The sequence below is a fragment of the Homarus americanus genome, unplaced genomic scaffold (assembly GCF_018991925.1).
Source record: "Homarus americanus isolate GMGI-L3 unplaced genomic scaffold, GMGI_Hamer_2.0 scaffold25749, whole genome shotgun sequence".
Classification (NCBI taxonomy): Eukaryota; Metazoa; Arthropoda; class Malacostraca; order Decapoda; family Nephropidae; genus Homarus; species Homarus americanus.
The window spans coordinates 31,223-47,889 of NW_024728097.1; the positions used below are offsets into that span (position 1 = coordinate 31,223).

The 16,667-nt window shown below is 48.2% G+C and overlaps 1 protein-coding gene across 1 annotated transcript; it reads right to left on the bottom strand.

Annotated features, from left to right (window-relative positions):
- Positions 1 to 1,902: 1,902 nt before the first annotated feature.
- Positions 1,903 to 15,745, bottom strand: LOC121866003 (uncharacterized PPE family protein PPE24-like). Its single transcript, XM_042365574.1, has 2 exons — positions 15,670 to 15,745; positions 1,903 to 2,705 (listed from the first exon to the last, which is right to left on the bottom strand). The coding sequence occupies exons 1-2, from the start codon at positions 15,743 to 15,745 to the stop codon at positions 1,903 to 1,905; spliced, it is 879 nt and encodes a 292-aa protein (XP_042221508.1).
- Between the last annotated feature and the right edge of the window lie 922 nt (positions 15,746 to 16,667).

Consider the following 16,667-nt stretch of genomic DNA (forward strand, 5'->3'; position numbering starts at 1 on the left):
GAGTAATTGGGGTTTCTACATACCAAATGACAGACACGGACGGATGGACGGACAAACTGATGAATGATGAAGAGTCTTTACAACACACCCACACCCACACCCACACACCACAGACCCACACACACATAACAATAATTAGGAGCAGAGCTACAACCAAGGCTTTAGATACTCCCAGGAGACAGAGACGAGTGTTAGCTGATCAGCTCCCCCATCTCCTCCACCCCACCACCTCCCTCCCCCTCTCCTCTGCCCCTCCCTCCCTCCCTGGGTTCCCCTCCCTCTGCCCCTCCCTCCCCATATGTCTCCCTCCTCTGGTCCTACCCGAAGTTGCAATTGAAACTGGCCAATTTACCAGACACCAAAAAGTTGTGTGTACTTTTTAATCGGTCGTGAGTCGAGGGAGAAGTTTGAAGGGCTTTTATGGGCTAATTTTACTGTCTCTCAACCTGTGTATCTGTCCGTGTATCTGTCTATTTAGGTGTCAATCCATCAATATCTATCTATTTAGTTACCAATCTATCTATCTATTTATCTATCTATCACCTGTCCTTATTTATCTGTTGGGGAAATTGTCAACCAAACCATTTACCAGGGATGAGTCTTCTTCTTCTTCTTCTTCTTCTTCTTCTTCTAACAAGAGGAACAAAGTGACGTCATCATGGTCTTGGAGGACCTTAGTGGCGTCATCATGGTCTTGGAGGACCTTAGTGACGTCATCATGGTCTTGGAGGACCGTAGTGACGTCATCATGGTCTTGGAGGACCGTAGTGACGTCATCATGGTCTTGGAGGACCGTAGTGGCGTCATCATGGTCTTGGAGGACCTTAGTGGCGTCATCATGGTCTTGGAGGACCTTAGTGGCGTCATCATGGTCTTGGAGGACCTTAGTGGCGTCATCATGGTCTTGGAGGACCTTAGTGGCGTCATCATCGTCTTGGAGGACCTTAGTGGCGTCATCATGGTCTTGGAGAACCTTAGTGGCGTCATCATGGTCTTGGAGGACCCAGTGGCGTCATCATGGTCTTGGAGGACCTTACTGGCGTCATCATGGTCTTGGAGGACCCAGTGACGTCAATGGCCTTGGAGACCTAGTGGCGTCATCATGGTCTTGGAGGACCTAGGGCGTCATCATGGTCTTGGAGGACCTTAGTGGCGTCATCATGGTCTTGGAGGACCTTAGTGACGTCATCATCGTCTTGAGGACCTTAGTGACGTCATCATGGTCTGGAGGACTTAGTGGCGTCATCATGGTCTGGAGGACCTTAGTGGCGTCATCATGGTCTTGGAGGACCTAGTGGCGTCATCATGGTCTTTGGAGGACCTAGTGGCGTCATCATGGTCTTGGAGGACCCAGTGACGTCATCATCGTCTTGAGGACCTTAGTGACGTCATCATCGTCTTGGAGGACCTTAGTGGCGCTATCATCAGTTCCCTGAGGACCTAGTGGCGTCATCGTGGTCTTGGGAGGAACGGGGTGGTGTCATCATGGTCTTGGAGGACCTTAGTGGCGTCATCATGGTCTTGGAGGACCTGTAGTGGCGCTACCATGGTCTTAGAGGACCCAGGCGTCATCATGGGTCTTGGAGGACCTTAGTGGCGTCATCATGGTCTTGGAGGACCTTAGTGGCGTCAATATGGTCTTGGAGGACCCAGTATGTCATCATGGTCTTAGGATAACTTTAGTGGTTAACAAGGGTCTTGGGAGGACCTTAGTGGCGTCATCATGGTCTTGGAGGACCTTAGTGGCGTCATCATGGTCTTGGAGGACCTTAGTGGCGTCATCATGGTCTTGGAGGACCTTAGTGGCGTCATCATGGTGTTCTCGGGTGTGTCACAGGGCAGCGTTTTGTGTCCACTTTCATTTCTCTTCTCACTGTACAGTAGAGTCGTGTGATAATAATCTTAATAATTAGCAGCAGGAACAGTAACAACAGGAACAAAAGCAGCAGTAACAGAAGCAACAGTAACAAAATCAGCAGGAACAGTAACAGCAGTAACAGTAACAGCAGTAATAAAAGCAGCATCAGCAGGAACAGAAACAAAAGCAGCAGGAAGAGTAACAGCAGGAACAGCAACATCAGGAACAGTAACAGCAGGAACAAAAGCAGCAGGAACAGTAACAGCAGGAACAGTAACAAAAGCAGCAGGAAGAGTAACAGCAGGAACAGCAACATCAGGAACAGCAACATCAGGAACAGTAACAGCAGGAACAAAAGCAGCAGGAACAGTAACAGCAGGAACAGTAACAAAAGCAGCAGGAACAGAAACAGCAGGAACAAAAGCAGCAGGAACACAAGCAGCAGTAACAGTAACAAAAGCAGTAGGAACAGTAACAGCAGGAACAGTAACAGCAGGAACAAAAGCAGCAGGAACAGTAGGAACAGTAACAAAAGCAGCAGGAACAGTAACAGCAGTAATAAAAGCAGCAGGAACAGTAACAGCAGGAACAGTAACAGCAGGAATAAAAGCAGCAGGAACAGTAACAGCAGGAACAAAAGCAGTAGGAACAGTAAAAGCAGGAACAGTAAAAGCAGGAACAGTAACAGCAGGAACAGTAACAGCAGGAACAGGAACAGCAGGAACAGTAACAGCAGGAACAAAAGCAGCAGGAACAGTAACAGCAGGAACAGTAATAAAAGCAGCAGGAACAGAAACAGCAGGAACAAAAGCAACAGCAACAGTAACAAAAGCAGCAGTAACAGTGTCTATTATTCAAAATTAACAAGAGAAGAAACAGTATGCGTGTTTTGTATTTGCTTTTGTTTTTCTTTTGTTTGTCTTGTATAAACAGAGTTATGAGAGCCAACCGGGATATAAAGCTCGAATGTTTGTGTTGTGAATTAATAACTGACCCCAGGTTCACAACTGTTGCCCTGATAAAACTCTATGATGCCAAGATTAAAACTGATAATAAGGGAAAATAAATCCGACTGCTTCACTTTGTTGTTGTAGTAAATAATAGCGTCTTGTGTGAGCGTCATATATGATATTTAACACAAACTTAATATAATTAGTATTTTTTTATACCTGTATTTACTACGTTAATTTTACCTATACTTTGACGATCATGTGTCTCTTCTATATAAACTATATAAACTCTTTCTTCTCTATATAAACTTTTTCTTTATATAAACTTTTCCTCCTCTCTATAAACTTTCCTCCTCTATATAAACTTTTCCTCCTCTCTATAAGCTTTCCTCCTCTATATAAACTTTCCTCCTCTATATAAACTTTTCCTCCTCTATATAAACTTTCCTCCTCTATATAAACTTTCCTCCTCTATATAAACTTTCCTCCTCTATATAAACTTTTCCTCCTCTATAAACTTTTCTCCTCTCAATAAACTTTTTCTCCACTATATAAACTTTCCTCCTCTATATAAACTTTCCTCCTCTATATAAACTTTCCTCCTCTATATAAACTTTTCTCCTCACTATAAACTTTTCTCCTCACTATAAACTTTTCTCCTCACTATAAACTTTTCTCCTCACTATAAACTTTTCCTCCTCTCTATAAACTTTCCTCCTCTATATAAACTTTTCCTCCTCTCTATAAGCTTTCCTCCTCTATATAAACTTTCCTCCTCTATATAAACTTTTCCTCCTCTATATAAACTTTCCTCCTCTATATAAACTTTCCTCCTCTATATAAACTTTCCTCCTCTATATAAACTTTTCCTCCTCTATAAACTTTTCTCCTCTCAATAAACTTTTTCTCCACTATATAAACTTTCCTCCTCTATATAAACTTTCCTCCTCTATATAAACTTTCCTCCTCTATATAAACTTTTCTCCTCACTATAAACTTTTCTCCTCACTATAAACTTTTCTCCTCACTATAAACTTTTCTCCTCACTATAAACTTCTTTCTCCTCACTATAAACTTTTCTCCTCACTATAAACTTTTCTCCTCACTATAAACTTTCTCCTCTCTATAAACTTTTCTCCCTCACTATATAAACTTCTTTTCTCCTCAATTATAAACTTTTTCTCCTCACTATAAACTTTTTCTCCTCACTATAAACTTTTCTCCTCACTATAAACTTTTCTCCTCACTATAAACTTTTCTCCTCACTATAAACTTGTTATAAAATTATCATACTAGAGGGATTTATTCCTTCCTTTATTAATTTTCTTATATTATTTTTTTCACCCCAACAGATTTACACTCGTGGTTGTGTCATTATCGGAACCTTTTCAACGCGTGGGACAGGAATCAAAGCAATTAAAAGGGAATTACTTGTTGAAACGGTATATGATATTGTTGTCAGGAGGGGAGAGGGAGGGTGGGAGGAGGGAGGCACGGTGGGAGGGGAAGGAGGGAGGGAAAGAGGGGGGTAGGGGAGGGAGGAAGGAAGGGTAGGGGAGGGAGAGGGAAGGAGGGGGTAGGGGAGGGAGAGGGAAGAAGGGGGTAGGGGAGGGAGAGGGAATAGTATAAACAAACTGGTAACATGAAGCTGTAATAGATATTCAACAAGTCTGTATAAACACACACACACACACACACACACACACACACACACACTGGACTTACATATTTATACACAGTAACACATGTACAGTATGTATTTATGTATCATAAATTTTAATATACATGCAAGTATTTTTGCATAATGGCATTAAATACCAAGCTACGGTTAGGTAAGGTTAAGGGCCTGGCATTTAATGGTAGCCACTCAGTGGGAGAACGTCACTCCTAAACAACCAGACCAACACCCTCGTGGCACTGCAAACAACCGAACTGGAGCACAACATCATGGCGGTGATTACCTCAGACAAGTTGAGGAGGGTAACAACTTGCCCAGAGCGCCGCCAGGGGAAAGTTATACCCGGTCATCCCAAACACCTCTTAACCCTCACGTTGGGGCAGCTCCTCCACAGTGTTCACAAGTCTCTTCTGAAGCAGCAAGCGGGCGGGCAGACCGACACGGCGTCTATGCTGTAGGGTCTCCGGTGGATGGCATTTGAGTCATAATGAAGATAACGACATCAAGACAAGCCAGACCACTGACTCACTGCCCAGCACACGGGATACTAGTTGATGAGAGACTAACCCTGTGCTTCTACCATGGTGTTTAGTCAAGTTCCCCACAGTGTAGCCGGTGCTGGGAGGACAACAAGCTCAATTAAGGGAAACCCAGAAGAATGTCATGTACAGGACCCAACCAGTGAACAGTGTTTTGTGTGAGGGAGACAGGGAGCCCGGGGCAACACAGCCATACAGTTCCGGTATAAGACTAGCTGAAGCCTCCACGACATTCAGATATATTGTCTTCAACTCTTTACCTTCCTGTATCTCTACCTTATCTTTTCCTGTTCCCTCTATCCCTCATCCCGTCTCACTTTCCTCTCCTCTCCCCTTTCTATATTAATTTCCATCTCCTGGCATCCATCCTCTCTCTCTCTCTCTCTCTGTTTCTCCCACCGCCGCCTGTCGTGACCCACCCGGCAGTAAGTCACACCTAACAAGACACCCCTTATAACAATGCCACCTTACAAATAATGTATATAGATATAACGTATAAACAGTAGATAAATAACGTATAAAGGCAAATAATAACAACGATAAAAATATACATAGAAGATAAATAATATACATAGGTAAATAAAATGTATAAATCCCTAAACATCTACAAAAAATACACAAATGTATACAGGTACACAAATATTCAATGCATTATCCAGTTTACAATTGGCAGGTGAAGCATATTTATATATTTCATTATATTAAATAGACATTAAACAAGTGAAAAACAACCCGTAAATAATTCAGTGTGAGAGAGAGAGAGAGAGAGAGAGAGAGAGAGGTGTGTAGTGGGTGACGCCGCAGTCCCTTCACATCTAACACAACGCCTCACCTGGTCGACGCTAATCAACATTACCTGTGACGCCTCCACGCCGCTGCCATGGCCTATCACAAAGGGGAGAGGGGGGTCAATTAGGGGTGGGGGGGGGGAGGGTAAGGAAGAAGAGATGATGATAAAAGGTGGAAAGGAGAGAGAGAGAGAGAGAGAGAGAGAGAGAGAGAGAGAGAGAGAGAGAGAGAGAGAGTATAATCATTCGTATATGATTATTATTGTTACTATTATCATCACATTATTGCTATTAACCTCATCAACCAACCTTGTATCGTCATCTCCTAGTAGTGAGGTGACCAAGTCTTACCTGTAATAAAAAGAAGCAAAGCAATTATTAAAATACAACCACGATCACTATTAACTTGGCTCATTATTATCACCATCAGTAAAAATTAACCATCGTAATTATAAAAAAATCATCATCATCATTAATCTTCGTCATCATCATCACAATCGTCATCATCATCGTCATCATCACATTAATACAAATCTTATGGTCAGTCAACATACACGAATTTCTTCTCTCAAATCCAAGACACACTCTCCCCGCCGCCCTCACACACACACACTCTCCCCGCCGCCCTCACACACACACACACACCTCCCCGCCGCCCTCACACACACACACACTCCCCGCCGCCCCCACACACACCCCCGCCCTCACACACACACCCCCAACTCTCACACACACACCCCCTGGCCCTCACGCACACCCCCACCCCACACACACTCTCCCACCCTCACACACACACACCTGCCCCCACACACACACACTCCCCCACCCCACACACACACCCCCCTGCCCTCACACACCCCCACCCTCATACACTTTAAAATAAACTACTACACCTTCTAGGAGGCAGGAAGAAGGATGCGGGTAATAAGACTTGAGGTGTGCCTGTGTGAGGACCCTCCATCGTGGCCCCTCCCGCCCCCCACACCCGCCCCCGACACCCCATCTTACACATCCTTCCAGCCTTTACTCTTAAAATAAGCACAACCTTTCCATCTTAATTTGCCTTACATCACCCAACACCCTGTTACACCTGTTACCATACCTTCCTCTACAACACCTACTCTCTCTGGCTCTGCCCACACCTGCAACCTTACATTCCTAACCCCCTCCAACACGTGTAGTCCTGCAATTTTAACTTAAGTCTACATGACCGCACATTCCACCTCACTCCACCAATCCCTGCAACCTACATTCTCACCCTTGCAACATCTGTAGTCTTGCAATTTTTAGCACACTATACACGAGACCCGTATTCACTGTCGCTCTCCCACCACTAGAGCGTCAGGCGCCGGCAATGTTGTACCCTCCACATCCTCACCTCCACACCCTCACCTCCACACACCAACCATCCACACCCTCACCTCCACACCCTCACCTCCACAACCTCACCTCCACCTCCCTCCCCACCTCCACACACCAACCATCCACACCCCCTCCACACACACCACCCTCCTCACACCCCACCTCCACATCCCAGCCTCCACACACCAACCATCCACACTCTCACCTCCACACACCAACCATCCACACCCCTCACCCTCCACATCCTCACCTCCACACACCAACCATCCACACCCTCACCTCCACACACCAACCATCCACACCCCACTCCACACCCTCCTCCACACCCCTCACCCCACATCCTCACCTCCACACCCTCCCTCCAACACCAACCATCCACACCCCCCTCCACATCCCCACCCCACATCCCACCTCCACACACCACCATCCACACCCACCTCACCCAACCATCCACACCACCATCCACCACACACCACCATCCACACCCCCTCACCTCCACATCCCACCTCCACACACCAACCATCCACACCCCTCACCTCCACACCACCAACCATCCACACCCTCATCCATCCCCACCTCCACATCCCCAGCCTCCACACACCAACCATCCACACCTCACCTCCACACACCAACCATCCACACCCTCACCCCCACATCCTCACCCCACACACCAACACATCCACACCCATCCACACCTCCACCATCCACACCCCTCCCACATCCCCACCTCACCCTCCACACCCCTCACCTCCAATCACCAACCATCCACACTCTCACCCTCCACATCCCCACCTCCACACACCAACCATCCACCCTCCACCTCACCTCCACACACCATCCACACCCTCACCTCCCCAACCTCACCTCCACATCCCACCCCACCCCACATCCCACCACACCCCCCCTCCACACCCCTCACCCCCACCCTCAACACCATCACCCTCCACCCCCACCTCCACACCATCACCCTCCACACCCCACACCTCCACACCACACCTCACCCTCCACCCCCCTCACCCCTCCACACCCTCACCCTCCACACCCCTCATCCACACCCTCCCCCACACCCCACTCACACCCCACCACCCCCACACCTCACCCTCCACCCCACCCTCCACACCCTCACCCCCCCACCCACCCTCCACCCCACACACCCACCCCCACCCTCCACACCCCCCTCCACACACTCCACCCTCCACACCCACACCCTCCACACCCTCCACACACCCCACACACACCCACACCCACCACCCTCCCACCCCCCACACCTCACCCTCCACACCCTCCCCACACCCCACACACCCTCCACACCCCCCACACCACACCCCCCACACACCACACCCTCCACCCTCCACACACCCCCACCCGCCACACCCTCACTCACCCTCCACACCCCCTCCACACCCCCCACACCACACCCTCCACACCGCATCATCTTGCAATCTTAAAACTCGTACCATTGCCTCCTACAGACTCTCTCTCGTTCTAGTAAGACTTGACATTTCATAACTCTTATTTTAATTTGCTGTATATAATTTGCTGTCTGAGGTTACTTTTGATATCCTCCTGAAATTCATTACTCGATTAAAGGTCTGTCTGTCTGTCTGTCTGTCTGTCCGTCTGTCCGTCCGTCCGTCCGTCCGTCCGTCCGTCCGTCTGTCACCTATTCAGCATTTATATACTTATTGCTTTCCCTTGTCACATTCTTCACACTTACATATGATGCAACTTCTCCTGTACCCTGTCTCATGTCCTCCCTACCTTCTCTTCCTTTTCTCCTTCCCTCCCTTCCTTCCTTCTCTTTCTCTTCCCCAGTCTCCCTCCCTCTCCCCAGCCTTCCTCTCTCCCCAGCCTCCCTCTCTTCCCAGTCTCCTCTCCTCTCCCCAGCCTTCCTCTCTCCCCAGCCTCCCTCTCTTCCCCAGCCTCCCTCCCTCTCCCCAGCCTTCTCTCTCTCCCCCAGCCTCCCTCTCTTCCCCAGTCTCCTCCCTCTCCCTTCCTCTCTCCCCAGCCTCCTCTCTTCTCTCCCTCCCTCTCTCAAGCCTTTCTCTCTCCCCCAGCCCCTCCCCTCTCTTCCCCCAGCATCCCTCCCTCTCTCAAGCCTTCCTCTCTCCCCAGCCTTCCTCTCTTCCCCAGTCTCCCTCCTCTCCCCAGCCTTCCTCTCTCCCCCAGCCTCCCTCTCTTCCCCAGTCTCCCTCCTTCTCTCAAGCTTCCTCTCTTCCCCAGCCAGCCTTCCTCTCTCCCCCAGCCTTCCTCTCTCCCCCAGCCTCCCTCTCTTCCCCAGCCTCCCTCCCTCTCTCAAGCTCTGCCCGGACCAATATCACACTCTCACTCAGGTCTCGGTCTGCCACCACACAAAACTTTTAAAGCCTTGAGGGTGTCCAGGTGTGTGTATGACGACCCCTGCCTTTGTAACCTGCACCACATCACTGCCACCATCATCTACCACCATCATCTACCACCACACCACACTACCACCACCACACCACACTATCACCACCACACCGCTACCACCACACCACAACAACAAAACAAAAACAGAGAGGTTCCATCAGGCAGCTTTACTATAACACGGCGCCATAGCCTGGGATGTGGCTGAGTGCGTCTTACTTATTTATACACGTAAAGGTGAAGCCATACCCCTAAATGGGTCCTATACCTAAGCCCTTCAGTACACAAAGAACCTGGCAGACACCGTACTCGAGAGCCTTCACTTCCTCATCTGTAAAGTTAAGTTCTCATTTACAGCTGAGTGGACTGGTGGGCTATGAGTTATAAATATTTTTTTAAAAATTACAAAACCTCGAATCAGTTAATCACGGAGCCATTCTCATGATGTCTGGGGGTTGGCGACCACAGCCCACCACTTGAGATGTGTTCGGGCGAGGTCTTAATGAAGTCTGCCAGATTTTGCATCTCCGGGGACCACAGCTTTTTAATTTCACTCAACCCTCCCAGTCTCTGCCCACCCCTCCACCCCCACTCCTACCCTCAACTTTACATAGTATTATCTCTACTTTCATCCTTTCCTCTCACTAACTATTAATATATTCACATTAAATAATTGTTCTTATTCTATATCATTCCAATACCCATTACTCTAACCTATCTTAGTGCATTTTAATTTGTGTTTCCTATCAGTATAACGTAACTCTACCACACCCTGTAGCAGCACAGTCAGGGCCTCTCATACCAACTACCGTCTCACGTCTTCCCCATCAGTTGTCTCTCTAAAAAGAAGTTCTTCCATCATTAAAAAAAAAAAATTCGAAGATTTTCCATTATTATAAATCCTACACGACCTGGCAGTAATGACGGCTCCTACCCGTGACTGGTTAAAAAAAGGCGACATGTTTGCAGACTACTTCAACCGCAATGACGTCACCAGAGGTTTTTAACTGTGAACCCGGGGGAAGATTTCTTGATGTTTCCACCCAAGTGGTGATGGTAATGTGACGGTACCATCACTTAACACCCACCGTAATAGACCAGGGTGCGGTGGCCAAGTGGTTACACAACTCGATTTCAGATCCAAGGGTCGTCATGTAGAGTATAGCTGTCAGTCACAAAGTAGGGCTCACCTAGACGACCCAACATGAAATGGTTACGTAATTTTACAGATGGAGATGTGAAAAGGCTGCACGTCCCACGTTCAGCAGCAGCCGCCACACACCGCACCCCTCCCAACTCTCCCTCCTCGAAAACTATGTAAATAAAAATATCGCGTCCAGCCGGAATAGTTGGTACAGTTTACACCAACACAAACAACGACCAAAAGTCCCACCACATTCACAAAACAGAATTATGGGCAACATGTTGTGAGGTGTTCAGTGGGAGGCACCTAAGCTTCATTAATATTTCAGCGGGAGTGTTACAGCCAGGATGAGGCTGAGTGGGTGGAGCCAGATGATGTGAGGATTTTAAGCTATATCATTGGCTGCTGTGTTCGTGGGAGGGGACTAGGAATCCCTCCGGTCAAATAATAAAAAGGAATTACATAACAAATACCTTAGTCTTTTAGCCTCTGACGTGTGACCTGTACTGACGTTATGCATCGTTGTATGTGACGTAATGTGACGGTGACTGTGTTGTGTGACGCAGAGTGGTCAAGTCTTAAGGGTTAAGTACCAGCATCCTTAACTTGTACCGCCACACTATCCCACTACCACCACACTATCCCACTACCACCACACTATCCCACTACCACCACACTATCCCACTACCACACTTTCCCACTACCACACTATCCCACTACCACCACACTATTCCACTACCACCACACTATCCCAGTACCACCACACTATCCCACTACCACCACACTATCCCACTACCACCACACTATCCCAGTACCACCACACTATCCCACTACCATCATACTATCTCATATATAACGTGGCCTCCAGCCTCCCCCAATAGCCATACCTTCGCTGCTATTTTATTACCTTAATATTAAATATCTTAATACATGAGTAGCTATCCTGGCTGTGTTGAGTTAGTTGAGCCGCAGATCTATGCGGCATTCAGTAACTGTAGCCTCATAGTCAATATCTGCAGCAGTTGTCGGCTTTGGAGCAGATGCTCTCGTTCCCCTGAGGCAGAGCAAATCCGACCAAAGGAGAGAGAAGGACAGTCGACATCTCATCAGGCTGTAACATAACTTCTGGGCTGCTGCTTCTGTTCGGAGATCACCTCCGCGAGTCTGGCGTAGAAGCATCTTGTACTTGGTCCCATCCAACCAGAGGTTGTGAACACTAGAGGAGTGAAGCTGCCTTGATCAACGTTTTGAAATCTCTCCCCGTATGCCCTTATCGTGTCGTTCTCGTTCCTCCTGTGTGCAGCATCGAGAGCTAAGTTACGGTGAAATGCGGTCACGGGATCAAAAATCCTGATGTCAAAGAAGGCTCGCTGTCCCGGCGTCCAGAATCCTAGAGCACTGACGTCAACACGGGCTTCGTTGGATGTGTTTGAAGTCCTATGTTGGAAATTCTCACCATCCAATGGAAGGAGGGTCGGTTCTACCCTGACATCAAGCCAGATTTCCTTCAACATATTTGCTGTGTGATCCCTTACTTCGTCATGCCTCATGCATATAAAGCCCCCTTTCTTGCACACCATGGCGTGATCGACGTCATAGGAAGAGCCACACACGCCTTGGGAGGGCAAACCTTCTACTGGCCTACCGTACCTTAGAGCATTGGCATCTGTAAATTCTTGTTTTCTTGAAACAAACCATTTGTCCTTATCGGTAACGTAGTTAACCAGTTCGAGGCGCCCACCTCCTGCGCTATAGCTACTTTTTTTTTCAAATTCTCTGATACTTGCAGCAACAGTTGCTGCACCTTATCACTTTGACGGTGCTGTCATTCTGTCGTAATGGACCTTCGAATCTTGCTTACTTCACTGGTATCCACCTCCCCTGTTGCGTTCTGAGCTATTATGTGGTCCGTGAGGGCTGCCATGAGTTTAACTGAGCTTTGATGTTCGGTGGCAGCAATCTCTTCTGGATTGATCAATCCCATTCCCCCCAAGTGTCAGTGGTAGTGCAAGGAGTGATCTTTCTGCTGGGGGTAAGTGAGGGTGTTTCACTAATTTGGGAATGAAATTGATGTTGATAGCTTCTTCGAGAGGGTGAAGGAGGGGTCCGATATCAGGGATAGTGAGCATCAGGTAGTTCCAGCGATGCTTGACTCCATGGGTGAATGCCGCAAAAGCTGCATGTGGCTCTGTGTTAGCAATCTCAGACAGAGCTTGGATTTCCCTAACCCACTCATTCACCTTACCCGTTACGTACTCGGTCTTGAAGTCCGTCGTACTGATTACTGAGCCTAGGTGTCTTTGGCCATCCTTTGTTATTTTGACCTCACTTCTGCCAAACACCTCCATTGCCCGTTCTTAATGTTCTGGCTTCACAATGAGGAAGGACTTGCTGGCGTTTGGGTGGTACCCTATTTGTGGGCCTCGTGATGTTACCAAGTCCCACCACTTTTTGGTATCCTCCACTTCTCCTGCTCCTGTAAGGTCGCCAGCATACGCCACTTGCTTGACCTCGGTTGTTTCAAATTTTATTGTGTGGTGGAGCACTGATAGGCCTATTGCGTACATTGCCATTGCAACAGGGTCCCCTGCGTTGTTCCCTCAGTTGACTGTATGATGGCACACTATCCCACTACCACCACACTATCCCACTACCACCACACTATCCCCTACCCCACTACCACCATTCTATCTCACTAGCACCCTAGTATCCCACTACCACACTACCACCATTCTATCTCACTACCACCACACTATCCAACTACCACCACACTATCCCACTACCACCACACTACCCCACTGTCACACTACCACCATACTATCCCACTACCACAACACTGCTACCGTACAATCCCACTACCACCATTGGTTGGTAGTGGCTATAGATAATGGTGGGTAGTTGGTAGTGGCTATAGATAATGGTGGGTGGTTGGTAGTGGCTATAGATAATGGTGGGTGGTAGGTGGTGGCTAATGGTGGCTATAGATAATGGTGGATGGTTGGTAGTGGCTAATGGTGGCTATAGATAATGGTGGGTGGTAGGACTGAGGGAGAGAGGGGCCCGGCACCGGGGTTTACAGAGGCTCTGCTACCGACAACTTGCCGATCTGAAACCGATAATTGAATTCTGGTGATTATTTGAATGTGTGTGTGTGTGTGTGTGTGTGTGTGTGTGTGTGTGTGTGTAAGAGTCCCTGTGTGTGACCCCTGAGTTTGTGTGTAACCCCTGTGTTTGTGTGTGAGCCCCTTGTTTGTGTGTGGGCCCCAGTGTTTAAGTGTAAGAGCCGTCTGTGTGTGTGTGTGTGTGTGTGTACACAGCCAGTACACAGCCTCTTCACCATCAAGACTCCTGTTGTGCCTCCTCGTGGTAACACACGGTAACTGGGTGCCTCGTGGGTCCAGGCTACACCAACAGGGGATCTCGGAGCAGCAGTGGGCCCCAAAGGGACAGCACATAAGCCCACTGGCATGTGGACACGTCCTGGTGCCTACCAACCACTCCCCAGCTGCCTTGTGGATTAACCATGAGAGGTATAAGGCTACGGGAGTAAACCCAGAACGAAAAATCTGCAGTGGAGCCCTGCATCAGGCAGACATACTTAAAGAGCTCCAACAAGACCCCAACGGCGGTATAGGCAGAAGAGATGACCAACATGGGAACCCAACGACTACACCGGTGGATGAAGGCTACTAAGGCGAAACCCAACAAACTGGGCTATCGGCAGTCCATTGTAACTCCCTCTCCCCAGTTGTTGCAACACTTGCCCCACTGGATCAGGAAAAGGGAGAGCCAAGGTGTATGGTTGCAGCCTGCGCTCCAGCCTCACCACATAAATCAACTCACGTGCAGCCATCATCCAGCTCATCATACTTCTCATCATCATCAAAATCCCTATACCCCCAAAAGTCCTATGGTGACGGTCGAGTGGCGACGGGGACAGGCAGAGGTGACCGCCGGGAGTCTCTAGTCACAACTCTGCACATGGGCGATATGGATGAGATGGTCGTTTATGTACTGGGATTTAGGCAGCAGTGCAGTCTGGTCCTGTCTATACGACTGAGCAGTCTTTTCGAGGAACCACTCTGCTCACCCCACATGGGGAGGGGGGTTAGAAAAGGTGCCTTGAATATATCCTGCCTAAAGAACCAACCTGACTGGGCAACTGCAGCCAGTAAGGTCATCCTTATGCAGTCGAAAACACAATCATAATCACAAATCAAAACAAAACAAACTATACAACCTCTTATGGTCACTGCATGGAATGTCAGGACCCTTCTGGATATTGGCACAAATGCACGTCCTGAAAGAAGAACCGCCCTTGTGGCAAAAGAGCTGGCTATATATAACATTGACATAGCAGCCATCAGTGAGTCCCGGCTCCCAGACGAGGGTCAACTCACAGAGGGGTTGGCTTTACCATCCGCCAATGCATCCTACACAGGATAACTGAAATGCCTGTTGGAATCAACGAGCGCCTCATAACGCTCACAGTCCCACTGAATCACTCACGATATGCCTTCTTAATCAGTGCATACGCCCCAACACAGGATGCAGCGTATGACATCAAGGAGGCCTTTTATGCCGACCTTGACAGAGTGCTAACCTCTATCCGCAGAGAAGATAAGGTTGTGCTCCTTGGTGACTTCAGTGCCAGAGTTGGCAGAGATGCTGACAATTGGCAGGGAATCAGAGAGAGAAATGGACTAGGCAAGTGTAATCCCAACAGCCTACTCCTCCTCAGAAAGTGTGCTGCACACAACCTCACTGTCATTAATACCTTGTTTAGGCAGGCCGACAAGTTCAAGGGTCGGTGGCAAACACTGGTATCTCATTGACTACATCATTGTCAGAGAAAGAGATCACCGAGATATCCTCACGCTCAGACCACTACGACACTGATCATCAGCGAGTCAGAGCCAAGCTCTCACTTCGCGTTGCCCGAAAACGGCGAAAGTAACAAACCTCCAGAAGAGGTTTTAACATTAAGCATCTGGAGGAGCCAGCAGTAGTCCATGCTTTCAGAGAGCAGCTCGAACATGGGCTGATAAACAATCCGACAACAAAACCCAAATCCCAGTGCCGAATGGGATATACTCAACAGTGTCATGACAAAAAACTGCAGAGACCCTCAACCAGATCGAAAGAATACACCAGGTCTGGTTTGATGAAAATGACCCGGAAATCAATGTACTCGTCGATGGTAAACGTGCTGCTTTAACTGACTGGCAAAACAACCCTTAGTCTCGGATCAAACCTGATACCATCCGCAAGAAGAAAGCGACGGCCCAGCGCGAATTTCGCAATCTAAAGAAAGACTGGTTTAAAAATAAAACATGTGAAATGCAAAAACTTTTAGATCAACACAAGATGCGTGAATTTTTCAATTCCACGAAAACATTTTATAGACCAATCACTCGTGGCGCAGCCCCCTTCCGCTCATCCGACGGTAATTCCCTAATTTATAACGAAGGCATCCTTCAGTGATGGAAAGAGCACTACCCTTTGCTGCTCAACCGAAACACCGATGTGGATGTCCTGACTACCCAGCAGGTCCCTCAGCATCCAGAGTTAACCCACCTCAGCTATCCTCCATCCCTGGATGAGGTAGCTACTGCCATCAAACATATGAAAAATAACAAAGCCTCAGGGCCTGATGGAATCCCAGTCGAGGTGTATGAAGCAGGAGGACCTCTCCACTCTCTCCTGGAGAATATATATGGGAAAAAGAGGAAATCCTCACGGTCTTAAAAAAGCCTCCATCGTCAATATTACAAGAACAAGGAAGACCGGTCAGACTGTGTGTGTGTGTGTGTGTGTGTGTGTGAGAGAGAGAGAGAGAGAGAGACCCGTGTTTGTGTGAGAGCCCTCGTGTGTGCGTGTGAACCTCAGTTTTGTGAACCCTGTGTTAGTAAGAGCTCCTTCCTCCCCATACTTCTGTACCATCACCATCAACGTTATCA